This window comes from Rhagoletis pomonella, unplaced genomic scaffold (assembly GCF_013731165.1).
Source record: "Rhagoletis pomonella isolate Grant_MI unplaced genomic scaffold, Rhpom_1.0 Rhpom_scaffold_00008, whole genome shotgun sequence".
Lineage (NCBI taxonomy): Eukaryota > Metazoa > Arthropoda > Insecta > Diptera > Tephritidae > Rhagoletis > Rhagoletis pomonella.
The window spans coordinates 13,521,008-13,534,642 of NW_023458562.1; the positions used below are offsets into that span (position 1 = coordinate 13,521,008).

The 13,635-nt window shown below is 38.9% G+C and overlaps 1 protein-coding gene across 1 annotated transcript; it reads right to left on the reverse strand.

Annotated features, from left to right (window-relative positions):
* Nucleotides 1–1,717: 1,717 nt before the first annotated feature.
* LOC118745082 (alpha-amylase-related protein-like) lies at nucleotides 1,718–12,796 on the reverse strand. The gene is made up of 6 exons (XM_036478620.1): nucleotides 12,560–12,796; nucleotides 11,946–12,455; nucleotides 6,110–6,222; nucleotides 4,098–5,919; nucleotides 2,101–2,150; nucleotides 1,718–1,987 (listed from the first exon to the last, which is right to left on the reverse strand). Exons 1-6 carry the CDS (start codon nucleotides 12,794–12,796, stop codon nucleotides 1,924–1,926), a joined length of 2,796 nt encoding a protein of 931 aa, XP_036334513.1. The 3' UTR covers nucleotides 1,718–1,923.
* Nucleotides 12,797–13,635: the final 839 nt, after the last annotated feature.

A 13,635-nucleotide genomic window follows, 5' to 3' on the forward strand; every position in this document is an offset into this window, starting at 1 on the left:
GAAAAATAATAATAAATAGTGTGAAGGAAAATATAATAAGGCAATAGGAATAAGGATAATATAATATGCGGAAAAATTAAATAAGTTTCTATAAATTAAATTGAATTAATAAATGTTTTTCTTTTCAAAACAATAAAATTCTAAAATATTAATAAAATTAAATTAAAAAATTAAAACAAAATAATTAAAAAGAGATAATATGCATCAAATAGGTTTCTAAAAATTCAATTAAAGTAAAAAGACATATATTATTTTTAACACTAATCTAAAAATTAAAAGAAATCAAATTAAAACTTAAAAAATTAAATTAATGAAAAGAAAAATTTCCGCCAATTTCCGCGGATTCGAATCTCGGATCTCGACTGTAGCGCAAGCAAAAACATATACTCGTACATACATACGTCTCCATTTAGACCATGTCAAGTGGTTTCGATCCGAAGAGGTTTACGCCATGAAAGTTGGCAAGGGAGCTTTTTTTGTAAAACTTTCGTGGGTATTTCAATTGTCTTACAAAAGACCTAGAACTAGTATGTAAGCAAGTGCAAGTGACGCAGTGAAAATCATATTCAGGATCGCCATTCATATCAGCAGCTGCATTAAGTACAATAGACAGGATGCCATACGGACCAGGAATCATCAAATTCCGCAGTTATGTGCCTCGAAACTATTACTCTGAGGTTCTCTCCTATTGAGGGCCCTTAAAAAATGCACGTTCCTGTTGAGTGGCACCAGCAGTGTCGGTACAAGTACCACTCAATTATTTTTAGGCAAGTGGTTTTCAGTTTAAGTCGACTGCCTTAAGCACATACCGACTGGCCGTAATATCTCGTACTTATTATAAAGAACCTCTTGCAATTCCAGCTAACACCTTCACTGTCCTTACCGTTTAGTGATATCATCACTGACTACTTTTCTACACTAAATACTACTGGCTAACTGGAAAATAGTGAGATAAATACATTTACAAACGCCATTCGGGCAGTAACTTGGGCACTTGTGAAAAGAGAGATTACAATTGTTGACAACATACTTACTTCTTGTTGCTGTTGCAGTAGTTGATGTTGATTGTGCTTGTTAGTTGCTAGTTGCCAGTAACTACTTAATATTGAAGGTAATGTTGTAGAAAAGAGGCATAATTGAATTCAACGATAGTGAAACTAGTAATTTGGGAGGAGAGTGTGGAAAAGGATAGTTAAACGAAAAGGGCGGGGCGGGGTGGAGTACGGGGCATGTAAAGGTGAAATAAGTGTGTATAAATGATTGTGAATGCAGCTACCTCTACTCAGTACCAGCAATAACAACAAATACGTTGAGCCGACAACTAAATAGCTATTCAATTCATGAGCCAGCTAACTTGGGTGCATATGTGTGTGTTCGTGCGCTTATATGGGATTGAATTGCCCAGTTCCGATTTGCAGGTGGCTCTACTTGGCTGCCCGTTTCGCCTTGAATGGTTTACATTTCATTTCCGTTTTCAATTTATTGAAACTTTGTAAGCGTTACGGCAATCACGATTTAGCGCTTGCCAGCAAAGTATGGCCTGACTTTTCTGCGGCTGTTTGCTGAGACGAGGCTGTAGGTGTGCCATTGTAGATGGTCAACTTGCGATAAGCGATTTTACTACACGGGAATTTTGCGCAACTTAACCTTTTTCTATTGCATATTTTTTAAAGCAACATTTACGATTTCTATTTCCTTTTTATTTTTATATCCTGTTTTCATTTTTAACAATTTTATTTTCCCTTTCTTAGCTTAAGTGTTTAGTGGACATTATCTGACGATCAGCATTTGCCGACTACCAATTGCCATTAGCATTTTTTGATTGCTCTTTTATTTTGTGTTACTTGCTAGTGGAAATTGAAAAAAAAATAAATAAAAAGAATATACGAGGAAATGAAAATAGTTTTACTACGTCCTCCTAATCTAAGTGCTGTAAAGATTTATTAAAATTGAACTGATTAAAATTGTTAAGCTGCACAATTGAATGCTGAAATGGAGAGTAAATACGTTAGTAAGTTTATTTCGTTGTATATTTAAGTACGTTAAGTTATTTAACGTGGATTGATTGTAAGCTTAGATTTCGCCGAAGGAAGCTCATACCTTTCTGAAGTTGTAGCGCTATTCGTATTGAATCCGGCTTTTGCGATAATCTACAAAATAAAAACAGAAAAAAATTCAATTATGTAAAGAAAATACTGTTATATTAACAAAGACAAATTTTAGGTTAATGTGAAATTGTGAAGTTGTTGTGAAGTTTTTTTTTAAGCTCAGCAAAATATTCTAGGATTTCGAGGGCTTCGAGGCATTTTTAGTTTAAACTTTATATGTTCCCATTACTAAATGGTTTGTGTTTCACATTATTTTCTATCCAAAAGTTCAATTAACTCCGAAATTTTTCGCAAAAACAGTATGCAGCGCCATGCTCATTTTCCAAAATTTTGTTACAGTTTACTCCTTATGCCAATTTTGATTAATTTATGTAGCTCCAGCTGAAATATAGCAGTTTTAACTTTTTTCTAAAATTTCGTTATATGGATGGGATGTGATCGTCGTTATTTCCCGATTTCCAGATCAAAATTTTTAAGAGATTGTTATATCGGCTACTGAAATACAAGCATTTTATCATAAGCAGCCGTTGTAACGCCCATGTTTCTAAAAATTTATAAAAAAACAATTATTTTATTTTACTTTAAATATTTCTCCGTATGTCAAGTTTCAACAAGTTTGCTTCAAAATCTATTGCTCTCTCCATTCTTAGCATTTTGGTTTATACCTAGAGAATAGGATGAAAACAAACAGCAAGACAAGGATAAGGGCGAAGACAAACTCTGGCACAAAGACGAGGAAAAATACAAAAACAAATACAAATAGGAAGATTAAGATGAAGATGAAGACAAAGCCAAATAAATGAGAAAATAAATATACGCGAATATTAAGGCACAGATAAAAATAAAGAAAAGGATGGAGATAGGTGGAGATGAAAATAAAGAGGCAGAGGTAGAGATAAAACTGAAGATTAGGATTTTTTATATCATGATATATGCTTACCCTTACTTCAGCTTTAATTACCTCACTTCACCTCAACTTAGCTTAACTCACCTCATCTCAACTCACCTCACTTCAAGTCACAGCATCACACCTCACCACAACTCAACTCATTCCAATTCACCTCAACTCACCTCTCCCCAACTCACCTCACTTCAAATCACCTCATCACACCTCAACTCACCTCCCCTTGCTCACCTAAATTCACCAGAGCTCATCTCACCTCTCTTCAACTCACCTCACCTCAAATCTCCTGAACTCATCTAACTATATCTCAAATCAACTCACCCCAGTGACTATTTAATATTGCTTTTTCAATTACAATACCTTGCACATACGTTTAGAATGATACGCAAGTAGGTAAATTGTCAAATTTCTAGCCTTCTTAGAAGCAGAGGATACTGGCTTTAAACAAAGTATCGAGTCCCATACCGTTTCCTAATGAAAACAACATTTTTTACAACAGTCAGTTTTTTGCTCTCCTGAAAAGTACCCATTTCACATTCTATAGTTTGAGATGGTAGCGACGATAAGCTTTTTAAATACCTCTAATTGTACAACCATCCAGTAGTATTTTACTTATGTTATAATCATTTATTCAAAAATAAGTCTGTCGCTGAACTTTATAAAATTCCTTTATTTTGATGCTAAAATTGTAAAAAAGTATTTTAATGTTTTTTTTTGTTCATTTTAAAGACAGGTGGCAACGATGTACAAAAATATTGCTGATATAAAAGGAATTTTTCAATCCTATTCATTTCAAACCGATATTGTAAAATTGTTTTCTTCACTTTAAAGACTGGTAAAATTTTCCCCTATGCAAAATTTGTTTTACCAATCGCATGCGAAGAAAATCATGTGCCTGCAGGTATGCTACATAAGTCGCCTATGAAATTCGGTGATTAGGGTACTTCTTAACCACAATATGAATTACTTAAGTATTTCCTTGACTGGTGTCATCCCTTTTTCACAATCGCAAGCTTCCAAGCTTATGAGCACAACCTTAAAATCATAAACTCAAACAACAAGGTAAAATCCAGAAAACTACTCACCACTTTCGTTTTGTTTGCCAGATTTTCAGCACCCGCTTCAATGCTTGTTTTTATGTCAGGCCCATCCTTGCCAATGTGCTCCGTAACTTTATCTTTCACTTTATTTACGGCATCTGTCACTTCTTTTTCTACTTCCTTTAAGACACCGTTAGCTTCATCTAAAATTCCTTCTTCTTTAGCATCTTCACCAGCTGCATCTCCCTCTACTGGTGGCTCGTCAGCTGCCGCTGACTCATCAGCTGCTAATTCGTCGGCCACAGACTCTGCGGGCTTCTCAGCATTAGCTGCTTCCCCTTCAGCTTCAGCTGTTTCTGCGTTATCTGCTGCATCTCCGCCTACTTCCTCAGCATCTTCGCCCTCTTCCACAGTAGGTTCCTCTTCTATGGCAGGTTCTTCATCTTGCGCAAGTTCTTCTTCTACGGCAGGTTCCTCATCTTCCGCGGACTGTTCCTCTACCGCAGCTTCTTCTTCTACCGCAGGTTCTTCTTCTGCTGGGGGATCTTCTCCAGTCTCTTCTTCTTCCTCGCCTCCACCAGCACTAGTTTCTTCTTCGCCTTCAACGGCAGCCGCTTCCCCAACGTCCTCGTCTTCATTCTCAACACTCGCATCAGTTGCAGCCTCCTCCAGCTTAGCACTCTTTTCTACCACTGCATCTTCCAACTTTTCAGGCGACACATCTTCATCTGACCCATCGGTTATCTCCGTTACTTCTTCCACCACTTCAGACTCGTCTGCAACATCCTCCACTGCCAATTCGGTTGCAGTGTCCTCTTCAAGCTCATCGGCCGGTGGTGCTTCTGTGTCATCTCCACCCTTCTGCTTTTCTGGTGGCACTTCATCTTCTAATCTCGATCCATAATACACGGCCAACACACCAAATTCTCCATCTGCTCCCGCAGCAATTCCATAGGCATCATTTTCCTCTGCATCCGCTTCATCATAATCACTTCCGTCTGCTGCTTCATCCTCGCCTGCACCCAACACAGCTGGCAATGTAATACGCGCCTTACCCTGCATGTCGACCACAATACGTTTACCCAAACAATCGGTTGCAGTCTCCGCACGACCACCGCTAATCACGTCACAGTACACACCACTCGGCAGACAAGTCTCCACTTCAGCTTCATACGTCAACTGTGCATCGTTGTTAAACGCAAAGAATGCTTTGTTACCACGGCAGAAGGCTATGTGATTTGAACCATCTGTTTGGAAATTAATGACACCATCCTCTATTTCATTCAGCGTATTCGCCAGCTCTACTATATGCACGATGGGTGGCCAGCGGTGCTCGCAAACCCAACCGGAGGCGTACTCACAGCGGCCAGTGGACGCATCAAATGTTGGCGAGCGTACGTGCGGTTGTGGTGGCGATACATCGGCAGTGGAAGCAGCTTCATCACCATCTGCTTCATTTCCCTCTGCTTCAACTTCATTTCCTTCAGCATCTGCATCTGTCTCCTCCTCCTCCACCTCCTCTTCACTTTCCTCCATCGGTGGTCCTTGTTCTGGCTGCTCCGCTGCAAAATAATACGAGCTCATAATCCGTTTAACCCGTCCATACGGATGTGCCAACATGAATGCTGTGGCTATTATGTACTTCCTTGGTTGTTTGTAAGAGAGTAGCCGATTAGCGCCTAAAAGTTTGCGGTCTCGTTGCACATCGTGACTATCAACGAAGACGAGCGCTTGCTGATGTGGCAGAAAGCCCATCGCTGGTCCCCAATTTATTAGCGTACTAAGCGGTGCTTTACCGTTGATTACGTTGGCCAATTCGGCAGCGTACAGATACTCGGTAACTATGCCGTAGCTGGAGTACTCCGTTCTGAAATGAGAGCAGCAATGGGTGGGGATTAAAGGACACATGCAATGCGATTTTGTGCTTGGAGATAAATGAATGCATGCGACATACTTATACATATACTGCGCTATGCGAAAATCTTCATTGAAATTTTACAGCAAATAAAAAAATAAATTCAAGAAGAAGCTTTTACTGAAAAATTGATCTAACTTACTTCGATATAGAATCAATTCCTAAATCTACCACATCTTGATACACGAATGGACGCGCATTCTCGGGAAAGCCGAATTCCTCGCTGTTGAGATATTTAACGTCCTTGAAGAGCAGCTGAAAAAGACAATCGTAATGATAAAAGGTTTTTGGTCATTGAGACGAGCATATATATATGCAATCCAATTTCGGGCAGCTATCAGAGAACTTAACGCTACAATAGTGCACTCGAAACTATGTAGTCAGGGAATGTCTGACGTCCCTCTCAACCAGCGTCGCAACGTTTTTGTTTTTTTTTTATCAGACTTATTTGGATTCCGGGCTACAGCAACATTGCGGCGGCAAACTGAATGGCTAATGATTTGGCAAGGAAAGGCATCCTTAAATATGGTCACCGGATGGGGAACAGCTGGAGGCACCTCTCCCCTTTTGTGGTTCTCTCTTGGACGATTGGCCTCCGTTCAGATTTCCGTGGTATCACAAAGAACAATCTCCTTAAAATCCAAGTGCGTCCCTAATCGGGACTACCACTGTAACCTAAACTAACCTACAATCGTTCATAAAGTTGCGAACAAAACTCCAAACCATCTTTGGGTTGCTTAATCTAAGCACTTAGTATACTTCTTCAAGACCACGGGAAACATGCTTCCCAAAGGGCTTATCGGCTAATAAACAAATTGTGTCTGTTTTTTATAATGTGTCCCCTTTTTATTATAAAATTTTGAAAATGCATACTAAATATTTTTATCAAAACTAAACAAAAAAAATTCAATGAATTAAAAAAATATGAGCTTCTGACACAGTTTTTTGTTGGCAATGATAGAATCGTAAATTTCAATATAGTCTTGTGTCCGGGTTAAAATTAAGCCATGAATGCATTTTTTTTTAAATTACATCAGCGGGGGGGTGAGTTATAAGGTGGTTAGCTATGGTAACCACTGTGAAATAAGTATACAAATTTTTTTAAATTTTATTATTTATTCAAAACAAGTATTACATATGTTCATGGTGATAATTAAAACACTAATTTCCTTCCCGGTAGCAAAGAGGTACCTTGCATATTTTACAGCTCCATACAGTACGCACAGGCATGTTTTTCGTGCTACATACACTGCAGCGTCTTGAAGTGCCTCTTATAGTCTGATGGTTACCCATAGCAAGCCTTATTGCTGCAGGTACTTCAGGTTTGTGTTTCTTTATATAAGAGCAAGTAGCAATTCATCCAATCCTGACATAGGGTCTTTTTATAGCTCTTTATAGATTATAAAAGCATTTACCACTATGCAGTCCACAAAATGAAAGAATATGCGGGGCCAACATTTCTTTGATTTGCGGTCAATCGCATAACTACCTTTCAACTGGTCGAATTTATCCACGAAATTCATATTTTCATTATAGTCTTTCAAGGATAGAGGGCATGGTACTTCGACTATTTCTACAGTTTTTTCTGTTCTTCTCACATGAACCTCATTTCTGGGGTCGTGAACTCAAAATGAAAACACAGCGTTTATCTTTCCATTTCATAAAGGAACCCATCTGATTGTCACTGACTCTGACTTATCAGATTTCAAAGTAGGAAGATGTTTATGAGATTCGTTTACAGTTCCGCATATATGTTTTTCTGACGTAAATCGACTTGCAGTTCGTAGCTGTTAAAATAATTGTCAAAGTACACCTTATGGTTTTTATCTTCTAATCCCTCACAGAATTTTCTGACAACATTGCCTCCTAAATTAGTCTCCACTTTATTTCCGACTTTTCCTGAATATATATCAAAATCTAAACAATAGCCAGAAGAAGCACACTTCGTCCATACCCCCTTTTTATTGGCTTTTTCGGCATATTCTGCTTCAAACAGCTTCTACCTTTAAATTTTATCATTGATTCATCAATAGCAATTTTTTCTGTGCGATTGTAATTTTTCTTGTAAGATTCTCGTAGCATTTCTATGAAAGAGCGTATCTTATATAACTTATCGTAATGGGGATTGTTTCGTGAGGGCAACAGGTTATTGTCATTTAGATGTAAATTTCCAAGAATCCATGAGAAACGGCTGAGTGACATAAAATGTGCTATGTATTCGTCACGCAAATCAGGTGAGGATGACCAGTAGTCTCTATTAGCTTGGACTTTTTTTCACGCCCATTACTAAGTTCAGAGCAATAAAAACCGACATCTCATCTGCAGCAACTGGTTTATAAGTACCCCCTTTTTGTTCCGCATATAGATTTGTGTGAAATGTTACGTGTTGCATAATGTCATCCGTCCAAAGCAAATTGATAATTTTCAGGGGGGTCATCTGTTGGCTTGCAGCTAGACTAGTTGTTTCGTCCGGCAAATTGCTTGAAGTTGTAAATTTATCTTCCATTTTGGAGGTCGCACGGTTTGAGCTAGTATCGGAACCTCTTGGGTAGCAGGTTGAATTCGTCCAAGCAGCTGGGATAATGGGACTTCGTCTTCAAACTCCTCATCTGATGGAAAAAGATCCTCACCTAGTAAAAACTGTTGCTCATCTTGAGGGATTTCTTCGATTTCAGATAGATCTTTATCAGAGTCATCACCACCGTGCGGGTATCAGTATAAGTAAGGTATTTCTTCATATATCAATAGGTTTTCAATTTCCTTTTCCGATAACTTGGCCATTTCCTCTAAACAACATAAATTTTAGTTCCATCTTGCACTTCACTAAAAATTCGCGTAAAATTTAGCTACTTACCGAACGGTGGTTACCGCTGCTAACCACTTTGAACAAGTACACTTATTGTAAAAGTTTTACCAAATTTTAGTTTTATTCTACACTAACAGTAATATAATACGTATTTTGCGCAAAAATAATCGACAAAATGTTGTATTTGCCTACCAGCAAAGAAACAACTCTCACACACTCTCACGACTTGGAATTTCGCGATTTCGAATGAAATTTTATAATTGTAAACAACAGTTGCGCTAGTTTGTTTCAAATAAGACAAGAACAAGAATTGCACGGCTTGTTTATTTACACGTTTCAATACACACTGTTTCCGTAAGAAAGGGCTGTTTTGAATTATACGTCAAAATTTAGGTGGTTAACTGTGGTGGCCACCATGAAGAAAAGAGTTAATGAATTTTTGAAAACATTTTTTTTGAAGGAATGTTTAAAAAAAATATTAAGAAAAACGCTTTCAGCAAAAGATTCTTCAAAAAATATTTGTTAAACGAGAATTTCGGAAACCAAATATTTTTTTCAGAAAATAATTATTTTGTAAGAATTTGTTTACGAAAAAATTTATTTAGAAAAAAATATTTTTACCAAAAGCAAAAAAAAAAAATATCCAAACAGAAAAAAATGTATAGGGAAGCAAATTTTTGTGGATAACATTTCGAACAAATTGAAGTGTTTTCTTAATTTTTTTTATTTTTTTTCGGAAAACAAACATTTTATAGGAATATGTATTTTTTTTTTAATTTTATGCTCACATCTGCCTTATCCTGAGTTTCGCCTGAAAAAAAAATCACCCGAAGATCAGAAACTAAAAAAAAAAATTTTTTGAGGAAATTGAGTTAAAAAAAAAACTTTACCGACCTTAAGAATCAAAAAGATTATGACTTACGGTCCCGAAAGTGTTAAACAAAAACTCCAAGGCTTCAAGTCTTTTGCATTTTCTTTTAAATTTTTGGCTGGGAAAAGATCAGAGTAAGTAGGAAGGTATTTTTCAGCTTAAATCCGCCATAACTTTTTTTGAATCAAAGAAAAAATACGGTGACTTTCCTTTCGTCAATGGTGAAGTTCGAATGGCCGTAAGTAAGCCAGAAGCTCCCAAAAGTCTTGAACCCCGCATAATATATCCACTGACGCTATCAATTTCGGGTCTGATGAGAGCCGAATATATTCAGACATTAAACTTTTCGATTGGCGCTCTCATAATCTCCGGAATCCGGAAGTCTGGGAGAGTATGCCTTCTACTGTAACCTGCCCAGAAAATTTACTTTTACCCCCCGATAAATATTCTGTGTGTTATCGTTCTTAACGTGCCACCTGATCATAGTTATGCATTAAAATCGTGTACGTAGATTGCACAACACAATCACAGCACTTAACACCTTAAACGCTCACATCACTCGCAGCCTTAATACGAACCACAATTTTAAGGAGTATTCATCACGTCAGAAGGTATCAACAACTGACGGATGGCACCAATACATACAGTGAACAATCCTTGCGGACGAGACTGCATAATCAGAATTTAAATACCATCCGCTGAGAGACAATCAGCGCCTTCATAAATACTTCTGACTTCATGCGAGTTAAAAAATCTGCTTCTTACTACAGACAAAGAGTTTCTGCTGATTCGAGACTTTTGCGTAACTCTTATTTTCGATGTGAAGGCACTGCTTATTCGAAAATTGTCGAGCCCGGCAAATGATTCATCAAGTCAAAATATATCACTTTTGACAGAAGAGAATCGTGTAAACCGCACTTATCTGAAGAAAATTCTGCACAAGGCCTTCAATTATAATTAAAGCTTCAAGAAATTGGTCATCTACTTTTATATCGGCGTTTTTAGGGTAAGGTCTTACGACCATTGATTTTGTAAAATACGCTTTTATACTGATGACTACAGCAACAAACTTAATTGCAGAATTTGTGGCTAATAAGTGAATGACTGGTCAGAGGAGCCAATGTGGTCTGACCGAGTGTCTCATAAAATTGGCATTTTCAATTCCCAAAATTTAGGCAGCATACCGATCTTTTAGATAACAGGACCGGTAGTCTACTCCAAGAGGTTTGATGATGTTAGCTAGTCTCCAGGGTATGCAGAATGTAGAGGGAAAGTTCCATTATATGCATGCCCCCTTTAAAATAAGAATCCTACCATCAACCGCTACCAATTACAGAAGATTTAGAGCTACGGCTAAGAACTGTACTAAATACTTATGCTGGACTCTATGAAAAGGCGCAAACGTAAGGTAAAAAATTACTTAGTCGAGCCTTAGCTTAACTGCCTAAGATTGGCTTAAGCTATTGGTAACTCGTACTATGATTTCTGTTTAAAAGTCACCAATCTCAGCAAAAGGCTGACTTTTTAGTGGAATAACAACCTGAATAAGCTTAGAGTAAAGTTTTGTAGTCCCTTACTCAAGCTGAAAGAAGCCGTGAATGGGGAATGTACAAAAATTAATTCACTGAATACAATACTTGTAAAAAAAGTTTAGAAGTGCTAAAAGAAACTGTTGCACTCACTTCTTTACAGAGATCAAGAATCTTGCAACGGCTGCCAGAATCCTCACAGTCCTTGCTAAAATGCGTACCAATGAATAGCTCGGGTGGGACATACACGAACGGTCGTTTCTATTTACTCCCAGCCGAGCTGAATTTTCCTGTCTGCTAACCACTGAGCACAAGTCACATGCACTTTGGTATAAAACTATCTTGCCGAGAGAACTGGAAAGTCGCCAGAGGCCTTTTAAATGAGGATAGAACAACAGAACAAAATGGGCTGTATCTGCCTCCGAGCCATTCAATGGCCCTAGAGCTGAGGGAGTCTTTCCGTCTCATCTTCAAATAGGGGGAGTCCTTTTCTGCCCTTTCTACTTTTGAAGGTCAGAGTAACCAATATCATGCCGACTATAATCCTTACATTATTTCTGCTAAAAGATATAGATACCATCGTATATAGGCAGATGAAAGTCTGCTTTTTTTTGGAGATCATTTAAGCTATTCACGCTATTCAGAGTTTCATGGAGATCGAAGATGTGGCAGCTTCTTTTCCATGGAGTATTAGAAGTTTTTTCCCAGCGATTTGGTTTTTATTGAAGTCTTATACAACTAAATATTCCACGCATTTACTATCACCACTCACCTTAATATCAATGGGCCAAATATACTTCGCCGCGTCCACACGAAAACCTGCTACACCCATATCCACCAAGCGATTAAGAAACTCCGTCAAATTACCGCGCACATCCAGCCGATTATGATTCAAGTCAGGCCAGCCATTTAGCGCACAATTACGCACCTCATGAGCATCCATATAATTCAACAACTCACACGGCTTATGGAAATGGCGGCTTGTGAAGTGCACAGCGGGAAAATCGTATGAACTCGCATTGGCCGTCGAACCGGCAAAGCCCTCAAGCAGCCGCTGACCGCTCGCTGTTTCCTCATCATAAGCGCCAGCCATATGGTTGAGCACCACATCGACATAGACGCGTACGCCAGCGTCATTACAAGCGCGTGTCATTTGTTGAAACTCCTCCTCGCCGCCAGAACGCGAGGCCATTTGAAAGGAGAGCGGTTGATAGCGTTCCCACCATGCATGTGGCGGCGTAGTTGCAGAGCGCACCAACAAATGCTCTGTGACGGGTGAGACCTACATACATATGAGTGAAGAGCATCGTGGTATTGCGAAAAAAATATAAAAAAAATTTAAAAAACTTGGAATAAAGCGTTCAAAAGCGTCGCATTGTATCGCACCTGCACGCCCGCAAAACCGCGCGGGCCCAAAAACTGCTCACATTCCGCCGCGATGTCAGCGTACTTCCACTCAAAGAGCTGCACTATACCAGAGCGATTTGGCAAGAAATGTGATTGGGTGTGATCGAGTAGCGGCTGATCGGGTTGCTCAATTTGTAGCGACTTGTCTATGGCGATAGCACAACGTAAGCGCGCGCTTGTGTGTATGACGCGCAACGCGTAGCAATTTAGGAGCATTGTGTCTACTCACGCCTCTTTACACAACAAAAAATATGTAATTTTATTGCGAACGGAAGTTGTTATGCGTGACGCGTTCTCACTTCCGCTTGAGTGACCGCGCTCTATGACTCCACCGACGACACTGACTTTGTGAACTATAAATTTCACGCCGCACGCGCTTGTCGGACGACCATGTCACGGAGTGTCATTTCGTTCACTTGCATTGTCTGATTGTCATCATGGGGCGCACTACTTTAACTACAACCCGTTTTTTATTCCTGTAATCCTGCATTGTTTTTGGAAAACTACATACATGCTATCGAACGCACGCAAATGCAATACATTTAGATTGGTAATCGCTGTGCCATAGCGAATGCCACAACATTTTTTCAAAATGTTTGCACTAAATGTATCAAAACATGGCACTCAACGTGCACAAATCGCACTATAGTGGCTTGCAGTCCACCCTTTCTCCTCCACACTCTCATCAAGCGCCCAACTCATATTGCTCGTTACCGCTTGTTGCATGTTTTCCACAATCAAGCGCAACCACTAAGCTTTTAAGCTGACTTCTCTTAACTTCACTCCATTTCCTCTTGCCTCATCTGTGTTCCTTACTTTGCTTAGTTTTCTCTAACTTCTGCTCTTCTCCTCCTCCTTAGCATTCACGTGCTAATCCGCTTTTAACTTATCCGCTGTCAGCTGTCCAGTCGCTTTCCGCCGCTCGTCAGTTCATTACTCATAACTAACAATATTTATATATTTTTGCTTTTCCACCCAAACTGTGTCCAGTAATCACGTTGCACATTTTCTCCTGCTGCCCGGATTGTTGCATGCCACATAATATATGACTTTCG